Source organism: Polypterus senegalus, chromosome 2 (assembly GCF_016835505.1).
Source record: "Polypterus senegalus isolate Bchr_013 chromosome 2, ASM1683550v1, whole genome shotgun sequence".
In the NCBI taxonomy this organism is placed as follows: Eukaryota; Metazoa; Chordata; class Cladistia; order Polypteriformes; family Polypteridae; genus Polypterus; species Polypterus senegalus.
This window is the reverse complement of record NC_053155.1, coordinates 145,672,783-145,691,543: the sequence shown is the minus strand read 5'-3', so window position 1 is coordinate 145,691,543 and position 18,761 is coordinate 145,672,783. Positions and strand designations below refer to the sequence as shown.

The 18,761-nt window shown below is 34.8% G+C and overlaps 1 protein-coding gene across 1 annotated transcript in view; it reads left to right on the top strand.

The window, feature by feature from the left end:
* Nucleotides 1-18,761, top strand: part of cdc16 (cell division cycle 16 homolog (S. cerevisiae)) — a 92,057-nt gene that overhangs the window by 35,622 nt on the left and 37,674 nt on the right. The window contains exons 6-9 of the mRNA XM_039744784.1: nucleotides 4,194-4,353; nucleotides 6,568-6,662; nucleotides 12,071-12,204; nucleotides 13,152-13,231. Of these exons, the coding sequence (XP_039600718.1) occupies nucleotides 4,194-4,353; nucleotides 6,568-6,662; nucleotides 12,071-12,204; nucleotides 13,152-13,231 (469 nt within the window). The remainder of the gene's footprint in view (nucleotides 1-4,193; nucleotides 4,354-6,567; nucleotides 6,663-12,070; nucleotides 12,205-13,151; nucleotides 13,232-18,761) is intronic.

The window sequence follows — 18,761 nt, the reverse complement described above, 5'->3', positions numbered from 1 at the left end:
CCAATCACATGGCAGCAACTCAATCAATTTAGGCATGTATTCATTGTCAAAGGCGACCTGCTGAAGTTCAACCCAAGCATCGGAATGTCAGGAAAAAAGCTGATTTAAGTGACTTTGAATGTTGAATGGTTGTTGGTGCCAGGTGGGCTGGTCTGAGTATTTCAGAAACTGGTGATCTACTGGGATTTTCACACACAACCAACTCTAGGGTTTACAAAGAATGGTGCAAAAAGGGAAAATATCCGGTGAGCTGCAGTTCTCTGGGCAAAAGTGTCTTGTTGATGCCAGAGTTGAGGGGAGAATGGACAGATTGGATTGAGCTGATAGAAAGGCAACAGGAACTCAAACAGACTCATTACAACCGAGGTATGTGGAAGAGAATCTCTGAATGCACAACATGTCAAACTTTGAAACAGATGGGCATCAGCAGCAGGAGACTACACTGGATACCAGTCCTGTCAGCAAAGAACAGGCAACCGAGGCTACAATTTGCATGGGCTCACCAAAATTGGACAATAGAAGATTGGAAAAATGTTGCCTGGTATAACAAGTCTCAATTTCTGCTATGACATTCAGATGGTAGGGTCAGAATTTGGGATAAAGAACATGGAAGCATGGCTCCATCCTACCTTATATCATGCTTCAGGCTGGTGGTGGTGGTTGTGTAATGGTGTGAGGGATATTTCATTGGCCCACTTTGGGCTCCTTAAAACCAACTGAGCATCATTTAAAAGCCACAGCCTACCTGAGTATTGCCGCTGACCGTGTCCACCCCATTATGATCACAGTGTACCCAATCTTCTGGTGACTACTTCCAGCAGAATAATGTGCCTTGTCACAAAGCTCAAATAATTTTAAACTGGTTTCTGGAACATGACAAAGACTTCTCTGTACTCAAATGGTCTCCATAGTCACCAAATCTCAATCCAATAAATAGCCTTTGGGATGTGGTGGAGTGGGAGGTTTACATCATGGATGTGCAGCCTACAAATCTTCAACTGTGTGATGCTTTCATGTCAATGTAGACCAAAATCCTTGAGGAATATTTCCAGTGCCTTGCTGAATCTATGCCATGAAGTATTATGGAAGTTCTGAAGGCAAAAGGGGGTCCAACCTGGTACTAGCAAGGTTTACCTAATAAAGTGACTGGTGAACATATAGGCAAGTCTTATTGAGTAAGGGCATCTCCTAAATAACAGTCATAGAACAGAGGACATTCTTCTTCATAATTCTTCTTCCTTTTTTGGCTGCTTGTGTTAGGGGTTGCCTGAGCGGATCATCTTATTCCATATCTTCCTGTCCTGTGCATCTTGCTCGATTACACCCATCACCTGCATGTCTGTCATAACATCCATAAACCTTCTCTTAGGCCTTCCTCTTGCCTGGCAGCTCTATTCTTAGCATCATTTTCACAGTATACCCAGCATCTCTCCCCTGCACATTTCCATACCAGTTAAGTAAGGAACTATATTTATAGTAAAAGAAACCTTTATCAGTCTATTTATTAAGCTCTGTGACCTGCAACTGTTATCAAAACAGGATAAAATACTCATCTATTTTAAATGTTACTATTACAGTAAAGTAAATGCAATCAGTAGTGTATAATAAATAGTACCAACATACTTGTATGTAGAAGTTAAAACAAAAATGACACATAAAATGGACCTAAGTCCTTGTCTTACAAACAGTTAAGGTTGTAATAGTTATTTTAGTAAAGCAAATTGTACTGATAAATATGGTGTAGTTTTCAATGTATTTCCCATTATGATCAAATGAAACATTCTTACTGGAGCTCATAAGAAGAATGGTTATTTATTTGTTTATTTTACAGAATGCATATTCTCATCTGCCTGCTACATTTTAGAGCCACTGGCACTGCCCACAACAAAAGAAAATGTTCTTTGTATCAAAAAATTCACTTTGCTAAAAGATTAGAGTTTTCTTTTTTTATCAATGATGAAGTAGACCTAATAATAATAATCAGAATGGGTGCATTACATTTATGGAATTTAAATGTATATCAAAAGAAGATGCTGGTTGTTATTTCTTTCCCCATTTTGTTTCTTTCCTGTTGTTACTGTTCTAATTGCTGCATTTTTCCCCATCTGATTTCTTAATGATTATTACTATGTAATTTATTATTTTTCATCTCCGGTCTGAAGCATTTGGGCTGTTTTGTTTTAGCTTCAGGCAGCACCCAGTGCAGTTATGAGGTATTAACAGCATATATGGATTAATTTGTACTGAGTTTAAAATAATCCTTTTAGTACTTCTCTGTGGTTAAGCCATGTTGCTTATTGTTAATGATTAGTGTTGATTAGTAAAATTCGCTAAAGCATTTTTGCTGCAAATATGCTGACTTCACCAGTAATCTTCCTGGAAATTCACACTGTGGCTGGCTTATTGGTAGTTTGTGGCCATTTTTGTTTATGATGTTTGTTCTGTCTGCATCTTTTATTGTTTGTAGCACGGTGGTGCAGTGGTTAGCATTGCTGTCTCACAGCTCTGATCACATTTTGGCTACAATAATCAGTCTAGCATAGTTGGCAGACACTTCCATGGCCCTCAGGGATCCTTTAAAGACAATAGCACCATTATAATCAGCTAAACCATGTTCCTCCTTCCCAATTGACTTCAGTGCATTTTGATGAGTTTGGTGAAGTTCCTGAACATTTCTGTGATATCTCCAAACTTGTAGCAAAGCAAGTTCTGTGGGGTTTGCTCATCACTATTGATGATATAGTTCAGATAGAATTCACATAGGTGAATTTACGCACAGGTATTCTTGATGTTAAATGCTGTGGTAACATACCACTTAGCCACCAAACTGCCTTTCTTTCCAATGTTGTGAAGTCAACTTTACATTCAGCTCTCTGTTGTGATATCCAACATTTTTCATAGGTTTAGTATGTATTTTCAAACAAATATTCCTATAGAGATTCTGCATGCCATTCAATTATTGAGTTAAACTAATGTTCTCAAGCCTAGCGATGATTTTGCCCATGTTAGGCAGGTGCTCTTATGTATTGCAATGGAGTAGATACAAGTGAATCTGTATGGGTGTTTGTTATGAACTGTTGCAGTGCTCAGAGTTGGTTCTTGCATTATACTGCTGATATATGTAAACCCTGCATTGTCTTCCCACAACCCTGAATTGGAGTTAAAGTTAATTTTCTGTTCAGATGTTTTAAAAGTGAAGCATGTTATAATCGGGCATATAAAAAAAGGAAAATATATTTATACTACATTTGTTTTTTAATGCCAATGAATTTATTTGGTTTTGTTATTTGTGTGTTGTTGAATATAATGCAACATTCAGTCACTGCAAAAAACACGATACCTTATTAATCTTTCAAAATTAAATAAAATGTTAGCAATACATATGTACTAAATATTAAGTTAAGATGCCTTCATGTCATGTGTGATATTACCCTTCTAGCCAATGCCCATTGATTGTAGTGCTTTGTCCCTAGCCACATACAGTGCATCCGGAAAGTATTCACAGTGCCTCACTTTTTCCACATTTTGTTATGTTACAGCCTTATTCCAAAATGACAATGTGAAATATATATATTCATATGAAAGATGTGTATATATATATCTATCTATCTATCTATCTATCTATCTATCTATATATATATATATATATATCTCTATATATATATATATATATCTATCTCTATCTATATATATATATATATATCTATCTCTATCTATATATATATATATATATATATATATCTATCTATATATATATATATATATATATCTATCTCTATCTATATATATATATATATATATATATATATATATATATATATATATATATATATATATATATATATATATATATATCTATATATATATATATCTATATATACTGTATATATATATATCTATATCAGCAAAAAGTTTGTTAAATCTTCCATGGTAATGGATCATAACCTATATAGTTATTTTTCCATTTTCATTCACCTTGGCCTTGGAACAATTAATTTCATTGGTTTTCTAAAATCCTAAAGATCCCAACATGTTTGTATTTCTGTGTTCCTATTTGTTGTACAGGGATTTCTGTTTCAGCTTTCATTGATCACTGTTACCAAACTAAATGCAATTTTTTTATTAAATGTTGTTATTGAATGTGTTTATTTGCAATAAGACTGTATTTGACTCCCTGCAATGCCTTCTCACAGATCAAGAGCTCTATTTGCCTTTTACGTGGTAAAATCTATGAAGCCATGGATAACAGACCCTTGGCAACATCCAGTTACAAAGAGGCCTTGAAGCTTGATGTATATTGCTTTGAAGCATTTGACCTTTTAACATCTCACCACATGCTGACTGCCCAAGAAGGTACGTTAGAGTAATACATTGCAAATATAAACAATTATTTAAATGTTGGGTGATAACTTTTTTTAAGATCACAATGTCATAGAGCAGTTGCTTTCCTGTGTTGTTGTAATACAGTGAGTTATTATTAGAATGGCCTACCTAATTTTTAAAGTTTTATTTTATAAATAAATGCCTTAAATGTAAAAAATAAAATGCATTTGCAAGTAAAATTCAGTGACACCTACTCTTTTGTTAGAACTAGTAGTTTTAAAAGCATTATATGTGATTTCTACAATGACCATGAGTGTTCTTTTTTTTAAGTGCCCAAAATCATAATTATATTACAAATGAAGTTGCCATTTTGATGGCTGCGGTGATAGTAAAGTGAGCTGTTTCCTTATTGACGTGGTAAACAGCTTTTATTAAATTATCTATAAAAGGTTTTCACGAGTAATACTTCATAAAAGATCAAAGCCATGTGGTTCAGTCTGTATTCATCTTATAAAACATCAATGATAAGATTTAGCATCTAAAGCACACTGAAAGTAGCACGTACATCCCAGCTAAAGCCATGGAGGTACTGTTAACAGAACTATATACTGTGCTGTAAACCTGGCAGTTATACTGCACAAACCCCTACCATAAACATTTTAAAAGCATTTGTTCTATAACATTTTACTGCTGATGTTTTTGCGAGTAAGGGATCACATAACCTGTGTTAGTTAAAAACAAGTAAACATTTTATTTATACCTGCTGTAGAGTTTTCTTTTATCAGCAAACCTAATATTCTGATCAAGCTAAACACATTTACTAATAAATAAAGGTATCAGTTTTTCAGGTTGTAAAAAGGCTTTCAAAATGAAGTTCTATTTTTACCTGTTAATCTTCATGACATTTAATAAACATTCCAGTTCTTAACTCATTATCATAAGTATGGGCATTGTTTGCACTTGTGTGTGAATATACTTCCCTGAACATAGTGAGCAGTTTACTAGTTAGGGAAACCTTTACAGTATTTTCATTGTCTCTGTGAGAGCATTGGGTATAGGTGGTGTGACTGTTTGATAAAGTTGCCATCTGCTCCATATGAATTACTTGGAGTGAACCTTTGTAGACCTATCATCCATTGAAGGACTTGCGTCTTGCACCAGGGAATGTCTAGAAACTTTCTAAGATGGATCTAAAGGCTGTTGCTAGAGAAATGTCATCTTTTTTGTTGCCAACAATGCACTTCAGTTAGCAGTTGGGAAAATAGGAGAAGTGATGAATTGATTATGATCATCCGGTGGCTTTATCTACTTAATCATGGTTGATTCCTATTTTCTGGCCCCATACATCTTACTGAAACTACAAGGATTTCTTAGTTTGCAGATATAAGCATATTCTGCAGTACACAGTTCTTTGACAAAGTGGTTAATACCACTTTCTCAAAGCTCCACAGTCATCTGGCCGTATCCCAGCTTAGGCACTCTCACTGTTGTGTTTGTGCATGTTTTCATTTCTTCTTTGGACTTCTCCCACCTCTCAAAAAAGTGTATATTAATTTTGTTAGTCTAGTCTGAATGGCCAGTTTGGAGTGAGGGCATGAATTGGCATCCTTCCAGGGTTGGTTGCATTCTTGCTTCCAGTACCACCATAATAGTTTCAGCCCTTCAATAGTCTAAATTGAGTAAGTAGATTTAAAAACGTAGAAAGGACTCAGCTTCCAGTATCATTTACCTCTTTTAATAAGTCCTGTACTTAAGCATATTTTATTTGTTTTTAATACAGCGATTACTATACATTTTTATTCATTTAGGCATAAATAAATGAAACCAGCAGGATAAGAAACCCAGGTCTAGCATACACTCATGCAGCATAATTTTCAACATAATTATTATAGTAGTTTTAAGTAAGCAGTATTTGAAATCATATCTATTGTTATATCTTTAAGTTTAAAAATTCTTCCACTTGGAACAACTAGTAAATCATTTCAAGCATTTTCATAAATTACAGGGATTATTTGAACTTTACAACATTAATTTAGTATTTGTACCTGTCTGTTTTTAAGGCTGTGACTCTTTTGTTGTTTTGTGTGCTGGAGTAAGAGATAATAATTTTATGGTGATAGTTGATTTATGATAAACCTGTAGTTTTCCCTGTGTATACTTGCTACTTCTAAAAAGCATAAAACTGTTATAACTGATTTTTCAAATTCTGAATTTTATATTTTTTCTCTCTGCATATTTCTTTAGAAAAAGATTTTCTTGGTTCTTTGCCCTTTTCTCAGCAATGTACAGAAGAAGAACAAGAATTACTCCTGTTCCTATTTGAGAGTAAGCTAAAAAAGGTAAAATAAGTAAATTAAGAAATAAATCTGCAAAAGTCGCAATCAAATTTAGGATCTTTTAAGTGGTATATATATCAAGCTCAATATTAGTTTATTCCTGAAACTTTTTTTTTTTTTAACCCAATGATTTTCTAACTGAAGTCTATGGCCTCTTAGGAGGCCTACAGGGTGTAGCTTGGGGTGCACGAGAGAATTAACTAACTTAATTTACTTTAAAAAAAATAAATAAATAAATAAATAATTTTGTATCCACTTATGCATGAAGTGACCCTTTGGTGGGCCATATTTCCAAGTTGTTTATGTATGTTGCAATAAACCCACTAGTCAATTAAAAGAATAATGTTATTTTTACATGCTATGGGGTGTCTTCTTACAAATTATAAATTTTCTGCCTGCTGTCTTTCATTTGTGAAATATGTGATTTGAACACACATATGCTGACACAAGCAGCATGTCACTGATGAAAGAATCTCCTTTTATCAAAGATCCCATGTACATTGAGCCACACACAGTGAAATGCTCATTACCGTTTGATAGCATTTTGACGATTTTGTTTATGATTGGACATTGATTCTAAATGTAACAGCTTGTGCAGAAAAGGCAGGAAATAAATTGTGTGTGTAATTAATGCATGGTTATATACACAGATATGCAAAGTTTCTGTGAGATTGAATGGAGATTGTTCGTTTGATGCTCAGTAATACTTGAAGTTTGTACTAGGGTAATCTCAATAAAAGGAAACATACTGTTGTGGAAGTCCTAGAAAAGTTATAGAATACTAGTGATATGGAATATGAAGACCCTGTGTTAGATTCTAATCACTGTTTTGACTTTATTGAGAACTAGCTGTTCCCCGCGGCTCCCCCCGCGTGGTAGTGAAACAGGACAAACTTCAAACGTCAATAAACAAAAGGTATCACTAGCTAATTGGAGGCAAGGTACACTAAAAACACAGAGGTAAACCGACTTCACACTCCTGACATTACATTTCCCACTTCCCTCGGCCCACAGCCACTGTCTCGAATAAGCACAAATATATCGCTCCTGCAAGCAAACTATGATTCTAAGCGAGATGAGAGAAGTCGCAAAATCAAAAGCTTACACTAACATTGATTTTAGTGCAAATTGGTAGTACATAATAAATTCTAAATTACATGTCAAGTAGATAACTATGTTTAAATATTATTTAAATGTATACTGGTGCAGCTTTGAATGATTTGGTTTTGCTAGTAAAGTATGTTAGCAAGTGACTGCTCACTTCCTAAAATGCTTTTTAACATATAAAAAGAGCAAGAAAGTGTTCACCTTACTTTCATAATTCTCTTACAGCTTACTATAATTTTCAATCATTCTCAAATCTCCCTCTTCTCTGTTTCTTGCTCCTATGGTATGGTGGGTAGTAATACTGATTAATGAATCTGTATTCTATAAAATGAAAAGTTGACTTATTGGCTCACTCATTAACAAAAAGACTTTCATGTTTAGTTACAAAGCTGGAATTTGGCAGAATTGTACCTCTGGGGAAGTATGTATTTTTTAAGAAGGGGACATTTTGATACTTCATTATTTATGGATGAAACAACTCCTACAATAGGAAAACAAAATACAGTACCCAAAATCTAAAAAATCACTGATTTTAATGAAATCTGGTGAAGTTACAGAAAAAAATAGCTGGCCCAATTATTTATTTGTTTAATTTGTTGATAATAATACTGTAATGAGTACACTACATCCTTTTTCTGATTAGCATTGAAGGAATCATGGCAAGACATGGGGTTTGCTAGTTTATACAAATACATTTAACAGCAAAAACAATCTAGATATTTTATCTTATTTTCCTGTCACTGTTTTACTCGAGGAAAGGATACATTTTCTGTTTGCTTGTATAAGGTCTCCCATAAATACTGAAGTAAGTTGAAACAATACCACCCATGTCATTCAAATAGTTTACCATGATTTTACCTTTCAAGAGGTTGCCACTTCCCCATTGGGTGAAAGGTTGTCATGGAAGGCAAGTGCTGAGGTAGCAAGGACAGCTGGTTTTCTTTTAAAACAGGTGAATTTTATAAATATGTGTCTGTAATCGAAAGACATGGCTCAATATTCATTAACGGGCTTGGCTTGTATAATGGATGTATTTGGTAAGTTTTAAGACTTTTTTGTTTTCTGTCTGTACCTGTGCGCCATTAATTCTGATGTATAGTGCCAGTGGTGCAGGATATATTTTTTACATTTGTAGAAATTGCTGGACTTTGGAGCACAATTTAATATGGCAAACATGTGAAGTGAATATAAGTAATATTTTTTTGTAATTATTGTATAGTTATCTTGAGGAGAAAGAGACAGAGAGACATCAATTCACATTTTGATAGCAACAAATAATAATCTTCAAAAAGGAAGCTTTGTTAAAGTAAAAAGGATTTGAAAATGCAGTCAAGTGCAAGCCGGAAGGGGAAGATACCTATTCAAAAAAAAAAAAAAATATCATCAATTACTTTTTCTGAACAGAATTTCAAAGTTACAGCAATATGTATTAAATGAATTAAAAAATTATCACCAATTGGTGTTGGCTGTCACTTCTAGTGTTAAGCAAAACCAAGGTTTACTGTATCTGATATTAGATATATACATGATAAAATAGACAATGGTCTGCAGAAAATTATGAATTAGCCTGTGGATTGATTTTATAGTAACATGGACAATTTGTTTTTGATTAGCAATGGAGACAAAACATGTGTTACATAAGATGCTTTTGAGATAATGCCTATTTTTAAGGTGTTGAATCCATTTAGATGTTAACCTCTGCTCTCAAAAGTATTAATTCACTGATGTCCTTGCTTGCATGAACTATAGACCTGTGGTGTCACTTTATAACCTTTGCACAAAATGTTGTAGTTTACAGTTGGTGGTTATAATCTAAAATCAAAAATGAGAGATTGCATGAACCACTTTTTTTAATATTCCTTTTTCTATTGTAAGTGACTTGCTATGAAGTGTGATTTTGTTTTGTTGTAAAACAGTGTTTTAATGGGTTTTGCTATAAAATATTTTCAACTGAAATTGAGGTAATAAGTGAAGTAATAACTATGAATTGTTATGCTAAAATTGCTAAAATGTTTGAATCACTATATATTATATAAACCACTTAATTTTGTTTTATTTTTATTGCACATAAATAGCTAATGTTATGAATAATATTATTATCATAATCAAAGTTAATAATCAGTCAAAATGAGCAGAGTCTTCAGAAAGGCAGTCAGAATTTAGACTTTATTGCAAAGCATAAACATACAGCCTGTCTCAGTTCATGAAATGAGCCCTGAGCATTCTGTGAAACCCAAATTTATTACAATTGTTATTACAAAATATCTCTCCTTCACACCAGTTTACCAGCATCTACTGTACACTGTCTCATGATGATGACCTTGCTCAGCACTTTTTCTCAAAACAATCACCTGGTGTTGCAGACCTTCTCGTAACAATACCCTTGCCCCAGTAGACATCCCCATAATAATCTTCTTCCCAGTAGACCTTCTCATAACAAATGTCCTTTCCTTTCATTACAGATGCCACAACTAGATACTCTCAGTGCAGAGGAACTGTATAAATCTCTGGCACTTTCAGAATTACTAGATGCTATAAACTCACTCCAGAGTGAGAAAGCAGCAGGCTCTGATGGCTACCCTGCAGAATTTTATAAAAAATTCTCACTTAACTGAGAATTCTCACCTGTTTTATTAGCAACATTTACAGAAGCTTTAGACAATAAATTTGTACCTCAGACTTTTCTCTATGCCTTAATTATCGTTTCCTAAGAAAAATAAGGACTTATTACAATGTGCGTCATACAGCCCTATCTCACTTCTGAATACTAATAAGATACCCTCCAAATTTCTAGCTAAAAGGATTGAGACAGTGCTTCCTTCTATAACATCAGAAGACCAAACTGGATTTATTTAAGGCAGGCACTTAGCTTCCAATCTTTAACACCTGTTTAATGTAATACATTAATCCCTCCTCGATCGCGAGGGTTGCGTTCCAGAACCCCCCGCGATAGATGAAAATCTGCGAAGTAGAAACCATATGTTTGTATGGTTACGTTTATATATTTTAAGCCCTTATAAACTCTCCCACACTGTTAACATTATTACAGCCCTCTAGACATGAAATAACACCCTTTAGTCAAAAGTTTAAACTGTGCTCCATGACAAGACAGAGATGACAGTTCTTTCTCACAATTAAAAGATTGCAAACATATCTTCTCTTCAAAGTAGCGCTGTCAGGAGCAGAGAATGTCAGAGAGAGAGAGAGATAAAAGCAAACAATCAAAAAATCAATACTTGTGCTTTTAAGTATGCCGAAGCACCACGATAAAGCGGCATTTTGTAGAGGAGCGTCCGTATCCTCTAGACAAACAGCCCCTCTGCTCACACCCCCTCCGTCAGGCGCAGAGAATGTCAGAGAGGGTGAGAGAGAGAGAAAAGCAAACAACCAAGCACCGCGCGGGAAGCATATCGTATATCATTGAGGAGTTTTAGTTAATACGTAATACATACTCTGATTGGGTAGCTTCTAAGCCATCCGCCAATAGCGTCCCTTGTATGAAATCCACTGGGCAAACAAACTGAGGAAGCATGTACCATAAATTAAAAGACCCATTGTCTGCAGAAATCCGCGAACCAGCGAAAAATCCATGATATATATTTAGATATACTTACGTTTAAAATCCGTGATGGAGTGAAGCCACGAAAGTCGAAGCGCGATATAGCGAGGGATCACTGTATATCTAAATACCATTTAAGTGCTTGTGTATTTATGCACTGGCTTGAGAGATTTCCTAGTACTTACACAGGCAAAGGCCCTGCATGCAGTTTGTTTAGTCTTCTGTCAGTTTAAAGCTCAGCACCTACGTTCCCAAAACAAAATCTGCCTGCTTGCTTCTTCAAAGAGTATGACGTCCTTGACTCACAGAAGTTCACAACAAAGCAAGTGAAAAGGCAGGCAGAAAGGTCGGGGCCCTTCTGCTAAAATAAATGGTGTCCTTTTAAAGCTGTCTTAGGCCTTGACTTTCATAGCTAATAGCACTAAAACTAATAATAAAGCATTTTGATCCTTCATCGAAAATTTCAACACGTCTGAATTGTGAGAGGACAATGGAGTAACAAGAGGAAATCTACAGAGATGCGTGATGAACATGCAAATTCAATGCGGGGAGCACCTGCAAGGAGAATCATGGTCTCCTTATTGCAAGGCAGATCTATGTATATTTTTGTGCATGGTTTGTGTTGTTTATCTTTTAATTATACATTGTTTTAATTGTGGTGACATTGTGAGTTATAAAAATTGAATAAATTGCAATCTTAAAGTTATAGTTTTTTTTTTGTTGTTTTTTGTTTTGCTTGTATTAGTACAACAAACCAAGTGAAATTGTGATTCCAGAAGCAATTGATGGCCTTCAGGACAACTTGGACGTAGTCGTTTCTTTAGCAGAAAGGCATTATTATAACTGTGATTTTAAGAAGTGTTACAAATTAACATCCATGTAAGTGATTTCCTCTCCTATTTACATTTAGGATGTTTGGCTAGAGAGTCTTTCTTTAAGATTCTTTTAGTAACAAAATTGCTTTTTGACAATATATGTGTTAGAGCCAAAAAAAGATCATTTTGATTGTTCAACAAATAACTATGTACTGTTGAGTCAGTATATTGTACCAAAATAAAGATGGATTTTGATAGTCTCAAAATTTAAATGACGATTTATGTAATTTTTATCAGGATTTTTGTTGTAAGACTTTAATCTTTAAATGATTGAATAATATCAATTGGTTTTAATCTGTCAATTTACTGTATGGTTACCTGAAGCTAAATCATTTCCATATTTCTGTGCTTTTTTTGTTGTTGTTTGCATACATCAAAGACTTGTTTAATTAATTAAAGGAGTACTTCAACCCAAAATAATTTTTAAATATTATTTATCTCATGTGGCTTGAGAACTAACAAAGTTTATGCTTAAATATTAAGTGGGTAGTGACCAACAATGAACACAACAAGAACAAATATCAAAATATCCATGAAAATAATCTAATGTTATTTGTGACTCATAGTCCACATGAAGTCATCCAATTGTATACTCAAGGCATGCAAATTGCATGCATTTTTAGCCAAAATATTGTTAAAATTCATCTCCCCGAGTAAGACAAAAGTACCTCACAACCTGGAAATCCCTTTCAAACAGGGTCACATTTTGAACTGGAGAGATAAGCTCATGGTCAGTGTTTCCGCATTTTAAATTAATTAATTTAGTTTTAGGAGCTAAAGGAGTTATGAGTTAGCTCAGAAGTTAACTATTAATTATATTTCATTTTCAGGTATTTTATGAAGGATAATATATTTTCTTCATGTACTGTATACTTGTTTTCACAAAGTACTTGTAGTAAATTCATATTTTGCAAGCCAGCTAATTGTACGATTTTCTTTGTGTTTTTTTAGGGTAATAGAAAAAGACCCTTTTCATGCATATTGTCTACCTGTTTACATAGGAACACTAGTTGAGTTAAGCAAAGCAAATGGTAAGTGGTAAAACTGTGCTGCTGCTTTTTCCCATTGTTGGGTTTTTTTAGATGTGTAAGGCAATAACTGCTCAGATAAAAAGTGGATTACTATATTTGATATTAATTAGTAATATTAGCTATGTAGTTTTTGTTTTAGCCTTGTTTAGTGTGTCATCTTGAAAATGTAATATTTTATTCTCAGACTATTAGCATATTGATATAAAATATGTAAATGCTGACAAGAATTAATATTATAAACAAGGTTTTCCCATAATCTGGGAGATGAAAATGTACTTAAAAAAAAAAAAACTACAAGTATAGGCATCAGACAAATATCACTAGGTAGTACCCAGATGTATATAACCACGGTGATCATTAATACATGTTTTTAGAAAGTGATAGTTAAAAATAATAAATATTAAGGTTAATGTATTCTGATGAATTAACGAGCAGAATTTTGTCACAGTGCTAGTTCACAAGCAAAGCTTTCCTGAGCTTGCTTGATGAACAGACACAGTCTAGTTTAATCTTAATCGTGATTCTGTAAAAGTCATATTAGTGTTTCAGTACTAATATTTATTAACCCCAATGACATTTTGAATTGTGTTTAATTTCCGTGTTAAGTTTAAATTGTCAGGAAATATTTTCAAAGTGTATTTTACTTATTTCTTTGAAACATTCTTGTGTTTAAATATTTGCGATACTGAACATATTGTTATGACCAGTCTGGCAGGTTAGGCAAATGAAGTATTGCAGTGAGCCTGGGAATGGGGAGTTTGCAGAGAGGAGGCAAGTGGTAGAAGCACGAGAGTATGGTAGGTAATGGCTGAGAACCTGCCTTAGAGGAGTTATAAAGCTTTTGACCTACGGAATAAGAATTTGCTGGAATGCAATACTGGCACTGCAGGAGCGTAATGATGCCATGTGCAGGAGCAGCATGTATGAGCACAAGAAGGAACGGCACACATAAATACAAGAAAAGATGGAAAGAGGGAAATGATTGGGGTGGTTCAGGTCCTTAACATTGAAACAAGAGACAGACTGTACAACAAAATTTGATTAGTGAATAAGACGTTTCACCAGTGATTTCAGTACTCGGCACATTTACCAGTGTTGTTCTTCCCTGCCTGGTTGTGGTTGTTAAAACATTTAAAATAATTAGATGCACCACTATTGTAACTGCAGTTGGTGTTCAGTTTTGTCAGCCCCTATTCTGGTTGGAAAAACATTTTACATTTTGTGTAAAATAAAAAGTTATCTTTTATTTGCTTCAGTATCGTTTTGGTAACAGTACTGAGTTGCCAGACTTCACTTTATATTTTACATTTTAAACTGGCAGTGGCAGATGGTAAAGTATGATAGTACGTAACACCAAGATAGGTGATTGAACCGTCAAACTTGACAGAACCAGCAGTATCTCCTCATTTTGAGTTTAAACTTTATTTTCCAAATGTAGCAAAACAAATTCCAATTTTTTGCCTTATCTTCTACATTCTTGCAGGTTTATAAATTAAAGATATAGTTAAGTTTCCCGTTTCAAATGTTTGTGCAAATTTTATTATAACCACTATATTTAATACTAATTCCTTGCTCATTGCATTATTTTTAACAGTCATTTCTGCTACTTATATTGTGTGATATTAATCCATATCACAGGAAAAATCATAGCAAACTTTCTTCTATTTTTCTAAATATTTTCATTGCCAAAAATGAAATTCTCAGTTTTCTTGCTAGAACTCTTAATTTCTTTGTCATCTTTCCCCAGTCCCACTAGTTCATTTTATTCTTTCATTAACATCATATCCTTTTACGTTTTTAACATGTCACTTGATGCAGTCATATTGCTAAATATCTTCATTAACACTGTCCAATTATGTTTATTGGCTGAAAAGCAAACCTTTAGGAAGTGCTTCATCCAGTACAATGCAGCCACAGTTTAATTCCATAATGCTTTGGTTGTGCAAAAGTTCTTGTGTATCTAGAAGCCTGACGTGATATATTTGTCTTTCACTGGAATATATATGTATTCATTAAAGTTTTGAGCCTGAACTTTTCACAGGAACCCTTTTGAAACCAAACAAGCTGTAATTTTTAGCATAATTCAAACACTAATACACTTGCTAAAATGTTAATTAGCTTTTCTGTTGCACTGAATATTATCATACATGTGTAACTACTTTTCTGTTCATGACATGTCTTTATCATTGGAATAGCATGTCCAATGGACATAGTGGTTTAGGTTTTGAAACAGGTGGCTGTTTCATTTGGCAAGATCTAAAGAATAAGGTGGATGTCGCTGTCTTTTGTATCAAAAGTTTCACAATGTATTCTTTTCAGTGTAAGTGGATACATTGTTGTGAAGCACATGTGGCACTGTTAGATGTTTTCCACAGCACTTTTCACTGACTGACTGCTGCATGTACAAAAGCAAAGCAGCCTGATATTGATTAGTTATATGGACCACAGGCTTCAGTTGCTTGGATACTGGGTTGTAGTGGTACATCCCTATTCATTAAGAGCTTCTTAAATTTCCACCAGTTCAAAACTCATTAGCTATAAGTTCTCCTTTGAACATTGGATGCAGTGATGCATTTGTTTCAAGAGTTAATATTCTAGCCACCTGCATTTACAGACTTTGTTCCTATTCAGTTTTTTATTAAAAAAAAAAAGGATCCTAATGACCCTCTTTATAACCAACGCCTATACTGTCTGGTCTGTGATGTGTATTGACACTCTTTGTTTTTCCATTACAGTTCACTTCAAATTGGCAATAGTTCCTTCTGTTGTCAATGTTGTAGGGTAAGGCACTTTGGCCATGATGGAATTCATAACCTGTCGTTTTTCTGTGGCATAGAGAGAGGACTGGTTCTGATTTATGTTAACTAGAAAGAAATTATAAAGGATTATTGTTTCTCCACAAATTCAATGAAAGCATAATGCTTAACAGCTTTTCTATTCATTTTAACACTAGCAATACCAGAGCCGATGAAAAAACATGTATATCCGACCCACCTTAAATCCGTTCACACCACTCCGTCTGCATCTTTTGTCCTGTAAATGTGCTGATAAAGACAAACAGCCTATTATTCCATCCCCTCACAGCTGCAGAATGTGCACAAAGTTCTTCCAGCTCATGCCTTGATTGATTATCTGGGAGTGAAGTGCTGGAGTTTTAGAGTGGAAATAATAGATCGTTATTTGGAACACATGCATTTCATGTGTGTTCGGTTTCTACAATAATCTGTGTAAACACATTGTTAAACAGAAACGTTTTTCATATTGTAGTAGTAAATGGCAAAATGTTGGCATAAACTATATAATGTGTGAAGCCTGTAGTTCAAATGATCAAATAAACAGTTTCACAAAAGGTTTAAGGATAACACAACAGCTTCCGTGGCGTAGCGGTAAGATTTGCTGATTTGTGATCAAGAGTCCATGGTTCGATCCCGACTGACGCTGTTACTTTTTATTTGAAACTGGGAATAACTGCAGATGTGAGTGGTGTTTTGAGGCAATGGAACTGGACATTCTCAGATCTGGTGGGATAAAAGCTGACACACAAATGCTGGTGAATCTACCATCTTCGTATCTCACCGTCACTTGATTTTTTTTTTTTATTCAGTTTTATTGAGTGTTCCTGCTTACACTGAATTAGTATGCATCTTATGGTCTATGATGTCAGAGACGCACTGACAAAAAAACAGAGACATGGGTGTATATGATATTTGGAATTATTAATTTTATGACCTTTATAGTACATTTCGGAAAATATTGTGGCACGGATGCAACATTATTCATATTCATTCTGATAACATAATGCGCTTGTAATCAGTGACTGCGTGTTTTTTTTTCCCGATCTTGTCAGTGTCCACTTTTGGGTGCACAGTGCTGTTTCTTTTGTTCTCCAGGACATGCAGAGGAAACAATAGTAGAGAGAGGAGAAGTTCAGCGCTATATGCAATCATCAAATTCAAATGTTAACAGTTCACACACACACATGCAAGGATCGTCCTTCCTACATTTACGACATGTGTACCTGTTGCAATGCACACACTTCTCTCTATGCTGTGCTTTCTTTTACATTGAAAGGGCACCTGACACTGACTCAGTTTACTATCCTGGGGGAAGTGGCTGCCTTGGAACAGAAGCTTGTCGATGTTGCATTCTCCTTTTCTTTTCCCATCACCTTTTCTAGTAAGATGCGACTACAGATTTCCTCTGCAAGGTGAGCCATGAACACTGTTCTTTTCTCAGTGGCCCCCGTGCATGCCTTGTACAGTACATGTGCGTTGATCGCCTCCAGGTCTGAATAAGCTCATGCCTTTTGGTGCACGGTGTCAGTGCAGCATGGAGGAAAAAAAGAAAATTACCATAAAAATTTATGGTACTTGTAAAAGTTAGCTTTTTTCAGTTTTATTCTCTCAATCACGATCATGCTGTACCCCCCAGATCTGACTTTAAGTAACAGTGCCAGCATAAATTCACACCCGATATGACACTGTTCGGTTTCAAATTATATTGCATTAGTGCGAAGATGTTTTCTGATTGGTACTATTCAGGTCATAAAATGATTTCCTCAAAATATCACATATATTGTCTCTTTCAGGTGTGTAATAGAAGCCACAGCATAGAGAGAAGTGTGTGCATTGCAACAGGTACACATGTCGTAAATGTAGGAAGGACGGTATTTGCATGTGTGTGAACTGTTAACATTTGAATTTGATGATTGCATATAGCACTGAACTTCTCTTCTCTCTACCATTGTTTCCTCTGCATGTCCTGGAGTACAAAAGAAACAGCACTGTGCACCCAAAAGTGGACACTGACAAAATTGGGGAAAAAAAAAACAAGCGATTACTGATTACAAGCGCAATATGATATGCAAATGAATATGAATAATATGAATAATGTTGCATCCGTGCCACAATGTTTTCCGAAGTGTACTATACAGGTCATAAAATGAATAATTCCAAATGTCATGTATATGTATGTTTCTGTTGTTTTTTTTCATCAGTGCATCTGTGGCATCGTAGACATTGAGGTGCATACTAATTCAGCGTGAGTAGGAACACTCAATAAAACTGAATAAAAAAAAAAAATCAAGTGACGGTAAGATACGAAGAAGGTAGATTCACCAGCATTTGTGTGTCAGCTTTTATCCCTCCACATCAGAGAATGTCCAGTTCCATTGCCTCAAAACACCACTCACATCTGCAGTTATTCCCAGTTTGAAATAAAAAGTAACAGTCAGATCCCCCTGGGGGTGGTAGGACGTATCATGATCGTTACTGAGAAAATAAAAGTGAAAATAAAACGGTAACTTTCAAAAGTGCTATAAATGTACACTGTCTGTTACAGACGCAAACCATATGTGTGTACAGTGATCCCTTGCTGTATCGTGCTTTGACTTTCGCGGTTTTGCTCTATCGCGGATTTTATATGTAAGCATATGTAAATGTATATTGCGGATTTTTCACTGATTCGCGGATTTCTGCGGACAATGGGTCTTTTAATTTATGGTACATGCTTCCTCAGTTTGTTTGCCCAG